General features: G+C 41.4%; 1 protein-coding gene and 1 non-coding gene across 2 annotated transcripts in view; one reads left to right on the top strand and one right to left on the bottom strand.

Annotated features, from left to right (window-relative positions):
* The window catches only part of LOC126278935 (putative neural-cadherin 2), a 153,430-nt gene that overhangs the window by 68,688 nt on the left and 66,377 nt on the right, over positions 1-18,365 (top strand). Inside the window, exon 5 of the mRNA XM_049979213.1 lies at positions 4,235-4,421. Within this exon, the coding sequence (XP_049835170.1) occupies positions 4,235-4,421 (187 nt within the window). The remainder of the gene's footprint in view (positions 1-4,234; positions 4,422-18,365) is intronic.
* Trnas-cga (transfer RNA serine (anticodon CGA)) lies at positions 3,634-3,708 on the bottom strand. Its single transcript has one exon. It is a non-coding gene; the product is annotated as a tRNA-Ser (tRNA).

Genomic DNA, 18,365 nt, shown 5'->3' with positions numbered 1-18,365 from the left:
CACACACGGCAGGACAGATGAGAAAACATAACCGACACTTTTCGCATTTATTTTGTGTGTCTTTCCTTTCTTTTTTTTATTTCTTTTTTTTTTTTTTTTTTTCCAAAACATCTACATCTACATCCATACTCCGCAAGACACCTGTTGGCGTGTGGCGGAGGGTAACTTGACTACCTATATCGGTGTCCCTTCTATTCCAGTCTCGTATTGTTCGTGGAAAGAAATATTGTCGGTATGCCTCTGTGTGGACTCTAATCTCTCTCATTTTATCCTCATGGTCTCTTCGCGAGATATACGTAGGAGGGACCAATATACTGCTTGACTCCTCGGTGAAGGTATGTTCTCGAAACTTCAACAAAAGCCCGTACCGAGCTACTGAGCGTCTCTCCTGCAGAGTCTTCCACTGGATTTTATCATCTCCGCAACGCTCTCGCGATCACCAAATGATCCTGTAACGAAGCGCGCTGCTCTCCTTTGAAGTCCGCAGCTCGTGGTCGTGCGGTAGCGTTGTCGCTTCCCGCGCCCGGGTTCCCGGGTTCGATTCCCGGTGGGGTCAGGGATTTTCTCTGCCTCGTGATGACTGGGTGTTCTGTGATGTCTTTAGGTTAGTTAGGTTTAAGTAGTTCTAAGTTATAGGGGACTGATGACCATAGATGTTAAGTCCCATAGTACTCCGAGCCATTCACGGTTGAATCTTCTCTATCTCTTCTATCAACCCTGTCTGGTACGGATCCCACACGGTTGAACAAGAAGTGTTATTACTGAAGGATATTTATCAATAAAGTGAGTTGCTACCATGGTAGAATTCAAGATTCGTGAGTTATTATTTATTCATAAAATTTCCAATGTTAATTAATGATACTTGTGTCATTCCACGGTTCCATTCGGCAATTCGCCTGAAGTTGTTAAAAACGCTGCATTTCCGACAGACGTAATATACCTTATAAACAAGTTCAGAAACATACGTGTGCGTATCTTAAGAAATAATGGTTAAATAAAGCAATACGAGAGAGTAAATAGTTATGGCAACATATTAATTACCCTTTGCTAAAATTATCACTGATTGCTTTTGTAATACATATTCTATAAAGGAATCACTTTCAAACTGCGGTAGTTAAGCTTCAAAAAATACTACAAAGTTGTGTCATTTATTAAAATCTTTCCGTAAAAGAAATGTAACAAACACTCGTGATATGTGCCGAAATAAGTTTTCTCAAATTCTTACTTTACATAAGAATGCAGCTCACGTTTCTACACGAGAATATTAAACAAGAATAACTGAATTGTGAACTCGCCATGTACTGCGTCAATCCGATAAAGAAGACACGCCAAGATTCTCGTAGTCGGAGTAGGATCTGGAAATCTTACGATCAACTGAAACCTCGTCCTCAGAGCTGCTGCTGGCACTCGTATTATCATCTACTTCACCAAGGTTAATAATAATGTTTTCCAATGGGTCTCCACGAATCCTCTCTCCCAAGCGTCTTCAATGATTTTTTTTTCGTGAGTAGAACCGCGGATCGCCACATATCTGCTATAACTTCATTCAAAGCTTGATGAAGCAATTTTAACTCCTTGCTTTGTGAGAAAGGTGGACGTGTGTTATTTCTCGCCACATTTCCTTTCACTTGAGCCCAAATAAGATCAATGGCATTGTACGTGCAATGGTATGGTGGCAAAGGAATAGTTCTGTGACCAGCGACTCCAGCGATTTCGTCGACTGTGTGTACAAGAGCTTGTGGCTTGTTAAGCTAAACAAGCTTTTCTATTTGACATAGTCGAAGCTTTCTCCACTGAGTAGAATGGTAAGGTGGATTAATTTATCTATCATTACAATAGACTCGGGAGGAATATTCGGAAGAAGTTTATCTGGAAGCCATGAGATGCAACTCGCGGCATTCATTTCTTCACGGAAAGTTCCCAACTTATTCGAATTGAAAGCCCACAAAACACCATTTATGAACCCTGCACTTGTTCCAGCATGGCAAACAATTAATTTTCCACCTTTCCCGGTTGGTTGTCTTAGAACTGAAGAACTCGTGTCGTCAGTCCAAATGTGTGAAACACTGTGGTTTGTATTAATCCAAGTCTCATCCGTAAATATGACTTTGTCAAAGACAATATTGCACATTTTTCTCGGGAAACTGCAGAGCAGTATTACTATGTCCGTCCTCTCCATTACAAATTTACGATTGTTGCATGTTTTATACCTGAAGCCTAAAAGAATCAGAACCGAAGAAAGCGACGTCTTACCGCCGGAAAACAGCCCTGCCTCACAAAGAGAAACTATACTTTTTTCCTAGTTGGCAATTCACCTTTACATCAATAATTGTAAATGTGGTGTCGAATTGCAGACTGATTAAAACTGTCGATAGCTGTCACTCGCTTCGTACCCTTTCTGCGTTTACCTCGCGTGCTTAGCTTGAAGGCTTTGTCACCATTGTCAAGGTCTATATGTTTTGCCTTAGTCACGCGTTTTACTGTAACAGTTCCAATACCAAGCGCATCGGCTGTTCGTTGCACTGTGTTTGATACAGGGAGAATAGGTCCTTCATTACACCCCTCACTTTCAAATTAATCCCGCACACGAACAACAAATTGCCTCACTTGTGAATGCAGGAATTGCCGTCCACCGCTAGCATTCGCGACCGTTAACTACACTGCTCAGCACCAAACTACGAGATCGTGTTTCTGCCCGACAATACGGCTACGTATCGACGTCTTGCAGTGTGGTGATCCTTCTGCGACCAGCGACATGCTGTCACGTAGCATTTCAGCGGCCTTTTTTTAATCGCGAGATGACACTTTTGGACACACCCATTATTGCGGCCACATTAGTGACACTTTTACCGGCCTTGAGCCATTCAACTGCTCGTTCACGATCGTAAGCGCTCAAATGATGTCTTACGGGCTTATTGCTTTTACCACCCGGAGCACTATACTACTCGGTTACCAAAACAACCTTCGTCGAATACCGTACTGCATGAACGGTCGAATGCATACAGAGTGCACAAACTTCGCTCTAGTTAACACGTTCCACCCTCTACATTTCCTTTGGTTTGGCGTTCCGTAGCAGTTGTCTGTTGTCCTGTATTAACTGACAGTTGATCCTTAGCCAGTGTCGTTGTTACTTTTCAGTTGTCAAACAGTATATATTTTAATATTAAATCATTTATATTGACATTAATCTAGGAGACTAGCGTTACGTCTACGAATCTTTCCGTCGTGACTTCTTTTCGCCACGTAACAACCAAAGCAACATTCCAGAATGAGATTTTCACTCTGCAGCGGAGTGTGCGCTGATATGAAACTTCCTGGCAGATTAAAACTGTGTGTCGGACCGAGACTCGAACTCGGGACCTTTGCCTTTTGCGGGCAAGTGCTCTACCAACTGAGCTACCGAAGCACGACTAACGCCCCGTCCTCACAGCTTTACTTATGCCAGTTTCTCGTCTCCTACCTTCCAAACATTACAGAAGCTCTCCTGCGAACCCTGCAGAACTAGCACTCCTGAAAGAAAGGATATTGCGGAGACATGGCTTAGCCACAGCCTGGGGGATGTTTCCAGAATGAGATTTTCACTCTGCAGCGGAGTGTGCGCTGATATGAAACTTCCTGACAGATTAAAACTGTGTGCCGGACTGAGACTCGAACTCGGGACCTTTGCCTTTCGAGGGCAAGTGCTCTACCAACTGAGCTACCCAAGCACAACTCACGCCCCGTACTCACAGCTTTACTTCTGCCAAGAGAGCTTCTGTAAAGTTTGGAAGGTAGGAGACGAGATACCGGGAGAAGTAAAGCTGTGACGACGGGGCGTGAGTCGTGCTTGGGTAGCTCAGTTGGTAGAGCACTTGTCTGCGAAAGGCACAGGTCCCGAGTTCGAGTCTCGGTCCAGAACACAGTTTTAATCTGCCAGGAGGTTTCAAAGCAACACTAATTTGTATACGAATCGGTGTGAAACACAACGATTCAGTAGTTGCGAAAAGAGACCTTAACAATCGTCCTCTAATTGTACTCAACAATGAATCAAACACTACTTTGTCAACTGTGCTGCTAGCTTGCCTTCCATGTTTTGAAATTGCATGCAGTTCTCTCTCTCTCTCTCTCTCTCTCTCTCTCTCTCTCTCTCTCTCTCTCTGTGTGTGTGTGTGTGTGTGTGTGTGTGTGTGTAAATGACCAACAGTACTGAGCTTCGTTACTGCTGTAGAGGTGAGATTATTGTTGCACGTATCAGGCGCTGGACCGCGATCCACCGGATGGGAGACCGCACTGGCGCTTCACGGCTTTCGCTCAGGACGAGGCGGGCCAGGGACTGGTGGGGTATGCCGACGTCCACATCGCCGTCACAGACGTCAACGACAACGCTCCCGTCTTCCCGCAGGCGCTCTACTGGGGCTCCGTGACTGAGAACAGCTCATCCGGTGAGATGTAATCTACAATGCAGCAGAGGCGACATAGCCTTAATCACTATCAGTTTGTTGATGTAATAAGTGGAAACACAAGAGCGATGCATTCAGCAAATTAGTTTACTCATTTGTGACTCGCCTTTGACAGTTTTTTTAATTATAGTAAATTAAATTCACCCCTGCCTTTCTTAACCCTTTCATGGTTGATGGGTCATATATGTCCCACTAACTTTGAGCGCCAGTTCGAGTGTCGGGATATATGTTACCCAGCTCTGCACGGTGCTGCCATCTAGGGACGACTGTACTGAACCTAAGAAAAAAATCGGGACTGCACTGCAAAGGCAATAGGGAAGCGGTGACTACTTTTGTTGACTGGCGTGTATATATGGCTGCTGCGACGCCACTTATTTATGTCATTCTTCAGTTTTCATCATCTCTCACTTTCCAGCGACGTCTGAAGTACGTAATTCATCTTATTATTAACTTAATAATCATTTTTAGTACAAATACTTCTCAGCGACTGTACTATCTTATAATCGAAATAAAATTAGTGGGACACATGTATCCCAGCAGACATTATTTGCAAAGATTAGCAAGACAATTGATTAATGGGTATTCATCCAGGAAAAAGAGGGGATCAATGCCCACTTTCTTCCCAGCAAAGAGAGGAGTCTGTAGTGCACCAGATGATGACCGGCTCGTGAACGTAGGCAAATATGTACCGAAAGACAGTGGCACTAGGAAGCGATGCAGATTCTGCAGCACAAACTCCAAAGAGAAGAGAACAAAAGTTGTTTGCACTGCTTGTGGTGTACCACTCTGTGCCACACCATGTTTTAACAAGTTTCATGACATGAAAAGTTTTGGAAGTATTGATCATGTATCATGAAAACTGAATTGTAATGAATATTTTTTACACTGGCTCTTCACAAATAAAAAGATTACATGCATGTATAATCTGTAGTTATTTTATTCTCTGCAAAATCCTGTTTCTTGCTAAAAAAAAATTACAAAATCAGTCAGTCAGCAGAAAAGGTATCTTGTATTGGTTCATGGGACATGTATGTCCCCCTTCCTGTTGTGAAAAAACGGAGAATTTAAAAAAATATTTTGGTGGCGCAAATATAATAATAGGACTGAAAAGAAACTGTTATCACCTTAGTATTTTAAAAATTTGTAAAAAATGAATTTTGGGAGACTTAAGTCGTTTCACACTAGAAAATGAAACGACACGGGAAAACGTCTACGTCATGAAATAGCGGAAAGGGAAAAGTGGCGTCGCTTGTCAACATCGGAAGTTAACCAACCTATTCTTGTCGCTCTCGCACGCGTTAAAACACTGTAGTGTATTTTGTGCTTTTGTGTATTCTTCTTCATTTATTGGCAGCTATACAATACGCTGGAGAAAAAAAAAACTATGCAGTGCGTGGGTAACAACGTAACCTGATGAAACAATTTTCTCTGAAAACAATTTTTGGTAGTTAAAAGGACAGCTCTATTGAGGGAGAAAAATGCAGTTCTTTAGAAATAATTTGTCATTAAGTTTGGGAACAAAATACAATAGATATGGTAAAAACGTTCACTGTATCGTCTTTCAATTTCAGTTCGAGCGATTTCAAAACTTCTAGAAAATAAATGTCAATTTTTTTCGGAATGTTTGGACGCCTGTTTTCCTATTTTTTCGCATCTCAGCACCGTTTAATATTTACCGTACAACCTTTGTCATTAACATAATAGTCGGTTTTGAAATCTGTTTTTGCCTTCAATAGACTCAATACCATTGCTGCTTTCTTAATTCTGACAGGTTCTATTATCCGAACATTTTGCATCACGGATGTTGTCTCATAACTTCGCTTTAGACCGTTCTTCACTAGGCTAAGAAAAGTGATGTTCCATGCTATGTCGTTATGATTCTCCGCAGTGAAAAGCCTGAAAAGGGAAGGTTAACATTGTAAAATCTTTAGTAAAGGACACTGTGAAAGAGGCAATGCTTATTTACTGTAAAATGGAGTAACTATGGGATAAGGAGATAACATTGGGGACAACGCATAATTATCGGCTTTTGAAATAACATTCGGAAGCTGCCACTGCCGTCTGAGTAAATAGTTTTTGCTTTTCGTGCCGATTTTTCAAGGTGGATTGTTTACTGGAAACTGTCATACATCAAGAGAAAACTGCGCATTTTACATTACTGACAGGTATTTACTTTGAGAATTAAATCTTCTAACACCTCTTTTCTTATAACCTCAAAACTGTAAAAAGTCAACACAGAGTGGCGCAACTTAGGGACAAACCCAAAGACAATCCATTTGCTGTAACAAGTACGACCACTTTTTCTTAGTATCATAATTGACCAGCCATGCCCACCAACCCAAAACATGCACTTGTAACTCGACCAGGCAAGAATTATACAGAGAAAGGATGTATGAAACCTTGAAAGCCATGAGAATCAAAACTTCATCGATTCATCAAGCAGCACCAAAAATTTGTAATCGCAAAAACACATTACGCTGCAAGCTCCAACAGAAACATTTCCATGCTGTTGGTAGAGCTCACGTTTTTACATATGAGGAGCTGCAACGTGTGGCGCACATCATTGGTCTATCGAATTATGGATTTCCTGCCAATTCGGTCAGTCTTCAGTGTATTGTCAAGCCCTTCTAGTACTTGGACCACGGTGGGAAGAAGGAAGTGAGATTCAAAAATAACCAACCTGGAAAGGATTGGACAGGAGGATTCATGCAAAGACACAAATCAGTGTTGACCCAGAGAACTGTGGAAAAAATTTGACGTTCAAGAGCAGTAATAGATGAAGATGTTGACTGCAAGAAGTGAAGCTAAGCACCCTGAGAGGATACAAAATTCATCTAAGGCATGCATGCCAATAATGCTTGTGTGCAGCAGGGGATATTGCACCACCTTATGTCAACTGAAAAACAGAGAAAATATGGACAACTTGTACTGAAAATGATCTCTCCAGTACACGTTGCAATCAAACCAAGTTACGGTGGTTTGGTGGACACACTTTTGACAACTGGTTCACACCATTCATGTTGCCTATTTTGAAGAGCCAGGAAAAATCAAAGGGCATTATTGGTAACAACCTTTGTTCCCACATTAATTTAAATGTACTAAAATTGTTTCAGAAAGGCAACATAAAATTCCTAGCACTTTCGCCTAATTCTGTGGGTGGGCCGGGCAACAGTATTGACAGAGATCCGGGGTACAGCATAAAGTGTGACCTGGCAAAGATTGCATAGGCATCGAATCATACCAGTGTTGGGTTTGTGTCGGTTCTGGAGCGCCACGACCGACCTCATTTGGCCTCTTCTGTCAGGAGAGTTAATTTGGAGTTGGAACGGCTACTTGGATCTGGTGCAGGGTCACACATTGGTGTGGTTCCTGTTGATTCACTCTGTAGGTGGGACTACACTAGACATGGCCTACACCTCAACAGGAAAGGGAAGGGTAAACTGGCTGGGCTGATAGCAGGAAATTTAAAGGGGGGAGGAACTACATCTCATGGTGGAAACTCTTTTTTAATGTAAGATCAGTGTCCAGTAGGAAACTCAGCCAGGCAAGTACTAAAGATGTTAAAAAAGTTCAAGATACTCACAAAAGTAAAGTGAAAAATAATGTTAGTATATTTCATCAAAATATTGGGGGATTGAAGAATAAAAGTACTAAAGATGTTAAAAAAGTTCAAGATACTCACAAAAGTAAAGTGAAAAATACTGTTAGTATATTTCATCAAAATATTGGTGGATTGAAGAATAAAATTGATGAGCTTCTGCTTTGTTTAGAAGATATAGAAACCAAGAATGTAACAGATATACTATGCCTGTCTGAGCATCACATTGTCACTGATATGCAAAAGGTTGGCATCAATGGGTACAAATTAGCTGCACATGTAAGTAGAGATAATATGATGAGAGGAGGAGTTGCCATATATGTCAAAAGCTTCCACAGTGCAAAAAATTTAGAAACTAAAAAATTTTGTGTAGAGCAACATATGGAAGCATGTGCCACTGAACTTAAACTAAATGATGGCACTTTCATAATTGTAACAGTGTATAGGTCCCCCTCAGGGAATTTCCAGCTATTTCTAGAAAACTTGGATGCTTTGTTGTGCTATCTGTCAGACAGGGGGAAGCAAATTATCATTTGTGGGGATTTCAATGTTGATTCCCTGAAAGAGTGTAATAGGAAGAATGACCTTTTAGTATTACTCAGTTCTTTCAATTTGAGCTCCGTCATTGATTTTCCTACTCGGATAACAAAGAACAGCAGTACATTGATAGATAACTTTTTTATAGACCAAGATAAGTTTAAGGACATAAATGCTTATCCTGTTGAGAATGGTCTTTCAGATCATAGTGCACAGCTTGTTACAGTACATGACATAGCTCCATGCAGTATAATAAATCAGACTTTCAAAGCAGTGCGTTCAATTAACAATATAAATATTGCAAACTTTAAGGAAAGCCTACAGCAGCTAGACTGGGATGAAGTGTATAAGGAACCCGATGCAAACTTGAAATATAACTTATTTCACAATACATTTTTAAGGGTATTTGAAAATTGTTTTCCCAAGAAAATAGTTAAACATAATTCCAAGAAAACATATAAAAAACCTTGGCTAACTAAAGGAATAAGAATATCTTGCAACCGTAAAAGAGAACTGTATCTAACAGCAAGAGGGAGTACTGACCCCAAAATTGTTCAATATTATAAAAACTATTGTGAGGTACTAAGAAAAGTTATTAAAAAGTCCAGAAGCATGTGTATCATGTCTGAGATCAGTAACTCTGATAATAAAATTAAAGCAATTTGGAATATTATTGAAAGGGAAACAGACCAACCAAGAGCACAGGAAGACTTTAGTGCAATAAAACTGAATGACAAGTGCACTAACAAACAATCAGAAATTAAAAATATTTTGAATAATCATTTTTTAAATGTTGTGGAGAAAATAGGATCTAGATCTTCACTAGAAGAGGCAAGGCTATTAATAGAAGAGGCCATACCTGCGCAGTTTGAAACAACTGTAATTCCACCAACCTCTCCCTCTGAAATCAGTAAAATAATAAACTCACTGAAAAGTAAAAGCTCTTACAGAATTGATGGCATTTCCAGCAAAGTACTTAAAGCTTGTTCCCCACAGATAAGTAGGATTCTCAGCCACGTATGTAATAGCTCTTTGGAGCAGGGTGTTTTCCCTGATAGACTGAAATATGCCATTGTAAAACCATTGCATAAAAAGGGGGATACGTCGGATGTCAACAACTACCGCCCAATCTCTCTTCTGACAGCTCTATCAAAAATTTTTGAGAAAGTAATGTATTCAAGAGTAGCCTCCCATATTTGTAAAAATAAAGTACTAACAAAATGTCAGTTTGGTTTTCAGAAAGGCTTTTCAACAGAAAATGCTATATATGCTTTCACTGATCAAATATTAAATGCTCTGAATAACCGGACATCACCCATTGGTATTTTTTGTGATCTCTCAAAGGCCTTTGATTGTGTAAATCATGGAATTCTTTTAGATAAGCTAAATCATTATGGTTTGAGTGGGGCAGTGCACAAATGGTTTAATTCATACTTAACTGGAAGAATGCAGAAAGTTGAAATAAGTGGTTCGTGTAATGTTAAAACAACAGCTGATTCCTCAAACTGGGATGCTATCAAGCACGGGGTCCCACAGGGTTCGGTCTTAGGTCCTTTACTGTTCTTGATATACATTAATGACTTACCATTCCACATTGATGAAGATGCAAAGTTAGTTCTTTTTGCTGATGATACAAGTATAGTAATAACATCCAAAAACCAAGAACTAAGTGATGTAATTGTAAATGATGTTTTTCACAAAATTATTAAGTGGTTCTCAGCAAACGGACTCTCTTTAAATTTTGATAAAACACAGTATATACAGTTCCGTACAGTAAATGGCACAACTCCAGTAATAAATATAGAATTTGAACAGAAGTCTGTAGCTAAGGTAGAATTTTCAAAATTTTTAGGTGTGTCCATTGATGAGAGGTTAAACTGGAAGCAACACATTGATGGTCTGCTGAAATGTCTGAGTTCAGCTACGTATGCTATTAGGGTTATTGCAAATTTTGGTGATAAGAATCTCAGTAAATTAGCTTACTATGCCTACTTTCATTCACTGCTTTCGTATGGCATCATATTCTGGGGTAATTCATCGTTGAGTAGAAAAGTATTCATTGCACAAAAACGTGTAATCAGAATAATTGCTGGAGCCCACCCACGGTCATCCTGCAGACATCTATTTAAGGATCTAGGGATCCTCACAGTAACCTCACAGTATATATATTCCCTTATGAAATTTGTTGATAATAATCCAACCCAATTCAAAAGTAATAGCAGTGTGCATACCTATAACACCAGGATAAAGGATGATCTTCACTATGCAGGGTTAAATCTGACTTTGGCACAGAAAGGGGTAAATTATGCTGCCACAAACGTCTTTGGGCACCTACCAAACACAAACAGCATCAAAAGCCTGACAGATAGCCAACTAACATTTAAAAATAAATTAAATGAATTTCTAGATGACAACTCCTCCTACTCATTGGCTGAATTTTTAGATATAAACTAAGTAAAAAAAAAAACTTAATCATTAGTGTCATGCAATATTTTGTGTAATGTAATTTCTTGTACAGACATCTTTTATTAACCTGACATGTTCCACATCATTACGAAGTGTCGTATTCATGATCTATGGAAGAAGTATTAATCTAATCTAATCTAATCTAATCTAATGATGCTGTAAATAAAATAGAAAGAAACTTCCACATGGGAAAAATATATTAAAAACAAAGATTCCAAGACTTACCAAGCGGGAAAGCGCCGGCAGACAGGCACATTAACAAAACACACAAACACACACACAGAATTGCTAGCTTTCGCAACCGATGGTTGCTTCTTCAGGAAGGAGAGGGAAAGACAAAAGGATGTGGGTTTTAAGGGAGAGGGTAAGGAGTCATTCCAATCCCGGGAGCGGAAAGACTTCCCTTAGGGGAAAAAAAAAGGACAGGTGTACACTCGCACACGCATACACACACATATCCATCCGCACATACACAGACACAAGCAGGCATATTTAAAGGCAAAGAGAATTTGGGGTATAAATCTCATTATTATCAAAATTAAACTCACTTTTGTATTGTTGTAAGATGTTTATGTATACATTTTGTGCTGATTAGCCACAATAAATAGTTGTAATAAATTTACCATAGCACAAACTTAATTTTTCTTCGGGTATTCATGAGTCAATGATTAATGACTAACAATGTGAAAAACTGATTTGTTTTAGTATTTCAAAGAGAAGATATGTGTTCTCAATGTTACCTCACATGATGGGGTAAAATAGGGACATTGATCATTAGCAGTTATAAAAATATCAATGCCCATTAAGTAGAATGACGTCCATGTTTGGAAAAAGGAAGGTCAACTTTATATGGAAACAAAGTCTTCATGTATTCACTGGTAAATATAGACAAAAAAACTGCAAAACATTTCCATAGTTACTCCATTTTACAGTACCCTACTTCAGTTAATATTGTTTATTATTTAGTCACAGGGAAATGTAGTGATCAAATTACTGCAATGCAATAGTGACCATTTGCAAATAAATATCACTATTCTGCTTGTTAAAGTATGCTAAAATTTCAATTTCAATTACATGAAACATTAAGCACTGTTTACCTCTGTCTCTGTAGATGTTGTGCAAAAGATAAATCCCATTTAACTTAGTGCCGTGTTATTGAAGGCAGGTACAACTTACTCCCTGTGCACTAGTATTTTCCGTGCAAGAACCTATGCTATGTAGAAATTCCTTCGTCTAGTCTCTTCATACCCTTCTAGAAACACGAAAGAAGAATTGCACGCAGTGTAGCCTATGTGCTCGTACATTGGTCAACAAAATTAATACTGACAATTATGTGGTCTGGAGGCAGATAGTGTGGCACTATCATTTTTTTCTTTGCTCCTCCCATATATGTGCATGAAGGATGGCTAAGGTCTAGAATAGGGATGGTACTAGCCAGGGCACTTTCCCTTCACAATACATATGACATTGAAATCATATCAGTTTCATAAAGCCAATGAGATAAAACATATTTTCAGTGCTGAAATTGAAACCACTTGAAATTCCTTACAGAATAATAGTCAATATGTTGTACATTTATACTTTAAGAATCACTGTTTAATGCTTGGCAGAGGGCAATTTTTATTGTACAATATTAGGTATTATTCCCATTTCATTCATAGATGCAATCTGAGAAGAATGGTATCTGATACACCTCTGTGAAAGCTGTTATTAGCCTATTTCCATCCTCACAATCGCTTTGTAACTAATTAATAGGAGAACAAAGAATATTCAGAGTTTCTACATTGAAATGCAATATTTGGAGTTTTCTGATCAGGTTGATGTGAAATATTTCTTACAGTATAAACATTTCTATTACTTAATTTTTACCAATGAAACAAGCCTCTGTTTTCCTTTTCACACTTCTTGGCATACACTCTTCATTTATTATTAGTGCAATTTGCAATTAATCAATACTGAGATATGTGATGCGCAAGTTTTCTGCAAGGTGTTTCTTGTGTAAACTACATGCAGTTTCCCAGTACTCCACCAATGAATGGAAGCCTACCATTTGCTTTATCTACAACCAAGCAAATGTTATCATTCCAATTCAAATCTGTACACATTGTAGCTCCAAAGTGATTGTATGACACAACAGTCTAGTTGTGGTTTATTAATGCTTCAGTCAAAAATACATTATACATTTATGCTTTTTTTAAAAAAAAATTCTACAGTTTTACATTTTTACCAGTCTTTACACCATACTGCTATGCTGTCAATATCTAACTGGAATTTACTGTAGTATTTTCCATGTCAAATATCCTCAGAGATAATGACTTTATCTGTGAAAAGTCTGAGATAGCAATCACTACCATCCATTACCTCATTTGTGTGTAACATGTTCAGTACTAGTTCTATAGGCACATGAACAAAACACACAAACACACACACAGAATTACTAGCTTTCGCAACCGATGGTTGCTTCTTCAGGAAAGAAGCAACCATCGGTTGCGAAAGCTAGTAATTCTGTGTGTGTGTTTGTGTGTTTTGTTCATGTGCCTGTCTGCCGGCGCTTTCCCGCTTGGTAAGTCTTGGAATCTTTGTTTTTAATATATTTTTCCCATGTGGGAGTTTCTTTCTATTTTATTTACATCAGTACTAGTTCTGTTACACTTCCTAAGCACACAAGGGAGTGTAGGAAATTTTTCATACAGGATGATACGTTATATCCTGGCTGACAATACGTTTTCAGTCTAGTCACAACTTGTGTTACACCATAGGAATATATTTTCTTTGGTGGCCATTAATGAATCAGAAGTTTAGAAACAATTTGCTTATCTATATCCATGGCAAAAAGTATATCATGTAAGAAGAGGGCAAGTTAAGTTTTGTGTGATCATGCTGATTTATGTCTAGAAGGCTATTTTATTCCTGACAATTTGTTAAAAGTATGTCATATTATTCAGCTACAGATAGATGAGCTTCATATAGGGCTGTAGTTCTGGGGACCATTTAGACTGGAAGGGGTTGAAACTTTAACATATACTACCATGTAAAGCACACTTTGCAGTGCACTTCACAGTACCTTGTAGAGTAAATATGTGCTTTGATGTACTTCCTTTTTTGTAGATGGGTATGATCCATCCCCATTTTCATTGCTTTGTAACTACTGTATAGTAGACACTGATTCCAACTAAGTTTCTTCATGTTGTCTGTATACTAAGGGGACTCCCTGCCATCTTTCATTATTCTGTTAGAGCTGGAATGACTATTTTTCTGGACTTTAGCTGATGTTCTTGTTGTGATAGTGCCACGACATTTAACAGTGCCGCCACGACAGTACACACAAACGGCGATAGAGGCGCTCCGCAAATCAGATGAGCGCGGGAGCGCCACCTAGCTACGAACGGCACCGGCCGCATGTCACGGCACAGCAGTCGAATACGAGAGACTGAGTTGTAATCATGTGATCAGCTATTGTTTCTAAGAGAGTGTGAAATTCCACGCAATTATTGTGATTAAAGGTTATAACACTTTTTGGCGACGAGGTCGGGATATTTTCACCGCGTTGTGGATTTGCGTGTTCGTGACGGGGCAAACATGGAACAGCTTATGCAAGCGCTCATTGAACAACAAACACAGCTGACGGCAGCGATTCAGGCGTTGTCGACGTCGCTTACTCATCGTCTGTCTTCCTCTTCTCCGCCTCCATTCCCTCCTTACGACGAGGCCGCTGAAGACTGGGAGAATTATGAGAAGCGTTTGCGGCAACACTTCTTGGCTTTCGGCGTTGTCGACGCTCCTATGTGTAAGTCGTTATTTCTATCTTGGATTTCCCCTCGGGTCTATCAGCTGCTATCTCAGTTAGCCCCTCTGCGGGAACCAGCCTCCCTGTCCTTCCAAGAAATGTGTGACTTATTGTCTGCCTATTATCGAACAAACACCCACGTCGTTGCCGCCCGCGTGGCGTTCTACCGGTGTCGTAAACAGCCCCATCAATCTTACCGGGCTTGGGCGGCGGAACTACATGGCCTGAGTAGGAAATGTCAGTTTGTCACGGACACTCATCACGAGTCTTATGCGGATTCAATGGTTAGGGATGCTATTCTACGGCTTGCTCCTGATAAAGAAGTTCGGCAACGTGCCCTACAACTGCCAAACCCGTCGTTGTCGGAAGTTCTAAGCATCGCTCAATCCTTTGAAGTGTCTCACGCTGCTGGCGCGCAAATAGACGCGTGGTGTGATGTAGGCGCTGTACAGTCAACTCTCGACAAGGACAATTTGCCTGTTGCACAGGAGAACGAAGAGGTGGCGGCGGTTCACTCGCGTAAACAACGTCGCGTTGGGCCGCAACGCTCGCAGCGAAACCAGCAACCACAGAAGCCGGTTCGTTCCGCGCTTCCTTCTTGCCCCCGTTGTTTCGTACAGCACGACAGGGCAGCGTGTCCAAAACGTTGGGCCACGTGTAATTCATGTAGGAAAAAAGGCCACATTGCTTCTGTGTGTCAGTCCCAAAAAGTTCCTGTCGACGAGGACGAGGCGTCGGACATGGATGTTCACTGTGTGCTTTCTCAAACAAATAAGTTGTTTGTTACTGTTCGTGTTCTGAATAAAGACATCCGCATGCAAGTGGACACTGGCTCTGCAGTAACTCCTCTGTTTCCACATTGATGAGGAAGAACGTCGTGCAGTCGAGGGTTTTCCACTTACAGGTTCGCAGGTCGCGTCAGCTACTGCGCGGGACCCGGTCCTGCGTCGGGTGATCGGTTTTGTTCAACGAGGTTGGCCAGACAGGACCGGGGGCCGGGCATCGGATCCCCTTCGCAACTACCATGCCTTGCGCCTTCGTCTGTCTGTTCGTGATGGTGTTGTTCTTCTGGCCACGGATGGCGCATCTCCACGGGTCGTGGTGCCAGCCTCTCTTCGCAAAGATGTTCTCAAACTGTTGCACGGAGGCCATTGGGGTATTTCTCGGACTAAGTCCCTGGCCCGCAGGCACGTTTATTGGCCCGGCATTGATTCGGACATCGCCCATATGGTTGCTGCGTGTGGCCAGTGTGCTCAACAACTGGCGGCACCTCGTACAATGCCCTCTCCGTGGCCTGATCCAGCTCAGCCATGGGAACGGGTGCACGCCGACTTTGCTGGCCCCTTCCTCGGTACTTATTGGCCACTGTTGATTGACGCCTTCTCGAAGTTTCCATTTGTTGTTAGATGTCCGTCGCCCACCACTGCGGCGACGACGCTGGCTTTGTCCAAAATCTTTGCGCTAGAAGGTCTTCCATCCACGATCGTCACGGACAATGGCCCTCAGTTCTCTTCGCAGGCCTTCCGTGATTTTTGTACTGGACAAGGGATTCATCATGTTACCGCACCTCCCTTCCATCCGCAATCGAATGGGGAGGTCGAGCGCCTTGTCCGCACTTTCAAATGCCAGATGAAAAAATTCCTTAGTGATTTTTCCACAGATGACGCCCTGCTGCAATTTCTGAGTTCTTATCGCTTCACGCCTCTGGGTGATCGCAGCCCTGCTGAACTCTTGCATGGCCGCCAACCGCGCACTCTACTGCACCTGCTTCACCCTGTCAGGCCTTGTACTGTGTCCCCTAGTGCGGGAAAATACTCGGTGGGCGCCGACGTGTGGGCACGAGGGTATGGATCTCGCCCTAAATGGATTCCAGGGGTGGTCAAGGCTCTTCGTGGCCGCCGGCTTTGTGAAATCCGTACGGGCGACGGCACGGTTGTTCGCCATTACGACCAGATGCGCCCACGAGTGGTGGCCACGCCTGTGCCACCGCCCCATCCTTCGCCTCCACCAGCTCGAGACGCCAGTCCTGTCGCTGCTGCCGATCTACCGTCCGTGTTGATGCAGCCGCCGTCGCTGCCGCTTCCAAGTACTCCGGAACCGGCCCCAGTCGCGACGCCGCCTTCTCCGGGACCCATCTCGCTGGAGCACACTCCCAGGTCAATGACACCTATGGATGCTGCTCCGGAGTTTTCACCCATCATCTCATCCAGGAGGCACGTTCCTCGCACGAGCTTCCGTCCTGGACATTTTCGACCATACTCCCGTGTCTCTGCGCGGGATCTCCTCGGGGCCTCACAAGAGGCCATGGATGTCTCTGCGCTGTCCATGTCTCCAAGGAAGTGAGTGTTTATTTTTTTCAAGGGGGGAAAAGTGTTGTGATAGTGCCACGACATTTAACAGTGCCGCCACGACAGTACACACAAACGGCGATAGAGGCGCTCCGCAAATCAGATGAGCGCGGGAGCGCCACCTAGCTACGAACGGCACCGGCCGCATGTCACGGCACAGCAGTCGAATACGAGAGACTGAGTTGTAATCATGTGATCAGCTATTGTTTCTAAGAGAGTGTGAAATTCCACGCAATTATTGTGATTAAAGGTTATAACAGTTCTCCTTTATGTTCAGTGTAGTAATTAAATTAATCTACCACATTTATGGAAAATGATATAATATGATACTTATCCATTATACTAGACATGTTGACTTTTCTGCTTATTTTCCTTGTCTTTTGTACCTTCATGTCCATTGTTGTTGCAACTGTGTAGTGATCACTGATATCTGTCTCTTGGTGAAGATGTCTTGTCTGTATGTTGTCAACAAGTCTAGTGAAAGCTTTCATAAATGTTTTGCAATAATGTTATTGTCAACTACCATTTGCAAAGTTGAATTGCTAATTACTACTTTCGAAGTTGTTATTTCAACTGAGTCATTAGAAATTGATAAATCATTGTATAATAGGAACCAACAGGCAGTGCAGTTTTTAATACACTGACTCCATATTGGGAGCAAGGAGTTTGCTATTCCCAGCCATCAAGATTTGGGTTTTTCTGTGGTTTTCCTAAATCCCTTTAGGCAGCTATCAGCATGGTTCCTTAAGCAGGGCTGCAGCCAACCACCTGTTCTATCCTCATGAAACTTGTATATTGTGTGTGTATGTTTATTTGAGCTATTTGTTTTCATTGTGTTACGATGCCAAGTACTATGCCATTGTGAGAAGATCCATGGATGAATGAATAAATAAATAAATTGCTATCACTACAACTTTGGTATTTTTTCAGTACTTTTTGGAATGAAGTTTATGGTGACAGAATAAATTGGAGTGTAGCCCAAGCTCTAGCTTCACTAGAAGATGATACCTTGGTGCACTCTCATAGAGTGCTTACAAACAGCCAGGGAGGGATGTTCTTTTGTTCTCATCACACTTCATGGTGATCACTAGCAATGTTACTCCACACAACACGCAAAAGAAATGGCTGTGCCCATGTTCCAGACTCTTAAGTTTTAAGGCTTCTCCATATCAGTCTTCACTATCTCTTCA

The sequence above is a fragment of the Schistocerca gregaria genome, chromosome 6 (assembly GCF_023897955.1).
Source record: "Schistocerca gregaria isolate iqSchGreg1 chromosome 6, iqSchGreg1.2, whole genome shotgun sequence".
Classification (NCBI taxonomy): Eukaryota; Metazoa; Arthropoda; class Insecta; order Orthoptera; family Acrididae; genus Schistocerca; species Schistocerca gregaria.
This window is presented reverse-complemented; position numbering and strand designations above follow the sequence as displayed.